This window comes from Dromaius novaehollandiae, chromosome 6, assembly GCF_036370855.1.
Source record: "Dromaius novaehollandiae isolate bDroNov1 chromosome 6, bDroNov1.hap1, whole genome shotgun sequence".
In the NCBI taxonomy this organism is placed as follows: Eukaryota; Metazoa; Chordata; class Aves; order Casuariiformes; family Dromaiidae; genus Dromaius; species Dromaius novaehollandiae.
Window position 1 is genome coordinate 45427846 of NC_088103.1, and position 2367 is coordinate 45430212.

At 74.5% G+C, this 2367-nt stretch overlaps 1 protein-coding gene across 1 annotated transcript; it reads right to left on the bottom strand.

Annotated features, from left to right (window-relative positions):
• Positions 1-257: 257 nt before the first annotated feature.
• Positions 258-2162, bottom strand: NKX1-2 (NK1 homeobox 2). Its single transcript, XM_064514357.1, has 2 exons — positions 1845-2162; positions 258-948 (listed from the first exon to the last, which is right to left on the bottom strand). Exons 1-2 carry the CDS (start codon positions 2074-2076, stop codon positions 356-358), a joined length of 825 nt encoding a protein of 274 aa, XP_064370427.1. The 5' UTR covers positions 2077-2162; the 3' UTR covers positions 258-355.
• Positions 2163-2367: the final 205 nt, after the last annotated feature.

The following is a 2367-nucleotide window of genomic DNA, read 5'->3' on the forward strand; positions in this document are numbered from 1 at the left end:
AATGTGCTAATGAAATCCAGTGGTTACAGTGCGGGGGGGTCATATTTTTGTCCATCTTTTTGTCATCTTTTTGCCCATGTAGGTTGCGTGTACCTTAAGCATGCTGCTGCCAAGACCGGAAAAAATCAACTTTCGTACACTGTCACCCGGCATGCAACCGCCGGCGGGGCGGCCGCGGCGGCACGGGCGTCGCCACGGCAAGGTCTCGGCGCCGCCGCCGCCCCTCGCGGCGGCCGCGCGACCGTTAACGGCGGCGCGACCGTTAGGGGCTGCGCGACCGTTAGGGGCTGCGCGCGGCGGCGGCGCGACCGTTAGGGGCTGCGCGACCGTTAAGGACTGCGCGCGGCGCGGCGCCTCAGAGGTGCGGCGCGTAGAAGGGGCTGAGGTACGCGGGGCCCAGGAAGGGGCCGAAGGGGCCGCCGCCGGCGCCGCCCAGCGCGAAGGGGGCGGCGGCCGGGAAGAGCACGTTGGCCGCGGCGTAGGAGGGGAAAGTCTGGAAGGGCAGGGCGCCAGGGCCCGGAGGGCTGGGGCTGCCCGCGGAGGCGGCGGCGGCGGCGGGGGGCGCGGGCTGGGCCGCGCCGTCGGCGCCCGGGTGCTGCTTCTTCCACTTGGTGCGGCGGTTCTGGAACCAGATCTTCACCTGCGTCTCGGTGAGGCTGAGCGAGAGCGCCAGGTTGAGGCGCTCGCACACCGACAGGTACCGCGTGGCGCGGAACTTGTTCTCCAGGGCCACCAGCTGCTCGTAGGTGAAGGCGGTGCGCGCCCGCCGCGGCTTGGCGCAGCTCGCCTCGGCCCGCCGCCGCTTGGCGCCCCGCGGCGAGCCGGGCTCCTCCGGCGCGGCGAAGTCCTGCGGGCGGGCGGCGGCGGGCTCGGCCCCCGGCCGCGGCGGGCCCTCCTCGGCGCGCTCCGGCGCTGCCTCCGCGCCGCTCTCCGCCGGGGAGTGCGCATCTAGGGGAGACGGCGGCGCTCGTCAGAGGCACCCCGCGAGCCCGCCCGCCGCGCACCTGCCGCCGCCGCGGCGCCCCGCCCGCCCGCCCGGCCGCGCCGCCCCCGGCGAGCCGCCCGGCGCCCCCTCGCAGCCGCGCTGCTCGCCGCCGCCCCCCGGCGCGGTGAAATAAGAGCAGTCGGTAAAACAAATACGGGGGGAGAGAATGTGCGCGGCGCGTCGAAGCCGCCCCGGGCTCCCCGCTGTGCGATCTCACTGCCGGGCGGGGGGGAGGTGTCGGTATGGATTTCTTACCAATTAAAAAAGAAGTTATTAAAGTCCCCTTCTGAAGCGAAATAAATCCCCTCCCCCCTCCCCATCTCCGTGCTAATGGAGTTTCAGATTTGCGAGGGCCAGATCGATAGATGTCATCTATTAAAGGTAAGTTTTAATCGAACAATATTAGGATCATGCCGGGGAAGGAGGTCTGGAGCGGGTACCTGCAAGCTGCGGGCAGGAGATAGGCGGGAGTCAGTAATAGGATATCGATCAGCGGGAGCTCAGGCATCCTCCGGCGGGGACGCGCTGGGCAATTATCCAGCCGCTGTCCCGGGTGCCGCTCGGGGCGGCCGGCGCGCCGCAGCCGCCGCCGCGGGAGCGGGCGGGCTGGGGGCGGCCCGGCGGGGCCCCGCGCTGCTCGGGCGCGCTGCCCGGCGGAGACCCGAGCGGACCCCGGCTCGCTTCTGCTCCGGGTCGCCGAGTTCAGAGCGCGCGGCGGCCGCGCGTCCCCCTGCCCGCCGAGCGGCCGCCGCCGCCGCCGAGCGCCCCGCGCCTGCCGCTGCCGGGCGCCGGGCGGGGGAGGCGGCGCTCGCCCAGCTGCGCGGCCCGCGGCGGCGGCCGCCCGCCCGCGCGTGCCTACCGTGCGCCTGGCGTGCGTGCCCCGGGCGGCCCTGGCCCGCCGCCGCCGTGCCCGCTCCAACTCCCGGCAAACTTTTCTCCTGCTCCCCCGAGCGGGGGGCGCCGGCCCTGCTGCCCGCCGCCGGCGCGCTTCGCCTGGTGAATTTCTGCGGATCCAGGATGTCTAAGATGGAGAAGGAGATTTTATGGTGGGTGGGGGCCGCCTTGGCCCCGCCGGGCGGGCATGCCAGCATTCCCCCTCCGCGCTCCCGGGAGACCTGCGGGGTCCCAGCGTGGGCGGCGGCGGCGGCGGCGGGCAGCGCCTGCCGCGGAGCCCGGGGCCGCGTGCGAGCCGCACGCCCGGGCGCTGGCGCGGAGTGCGGCGGCGGCGGCGGAGGAGGGTCGGGCTGGGAGGGCGGAGGGCCGGCGGCGGGGTGGGGGCAGAGGAGGGGGCAGCGCCGCCATTGGCACGCCGCCGCCGCGCCCCCCCGCCGCGAGGCGCCCGGCCGCCCCCGCGGGAGAAGAGCAGCGCCCAGGGGTGCGCT

Excerpts from the sequence above, each read along its gene's own strand:
- NKX1-2 (XM_064514357.1), bottom strand. The coding sequence starts at position 2,076 with ATGCTGGCATGCCCGCCCGGCGGGGCCAAGGCGGCCCCCACCCACCAT. Across the intron at positions 949-1,844 it reads GCACGCACGCCAGGCGCACG|ATGCGCACTCCCCGGCGGAG; the intron begins GTAGGCACGCGC and ends CGTCTCCCCTAG.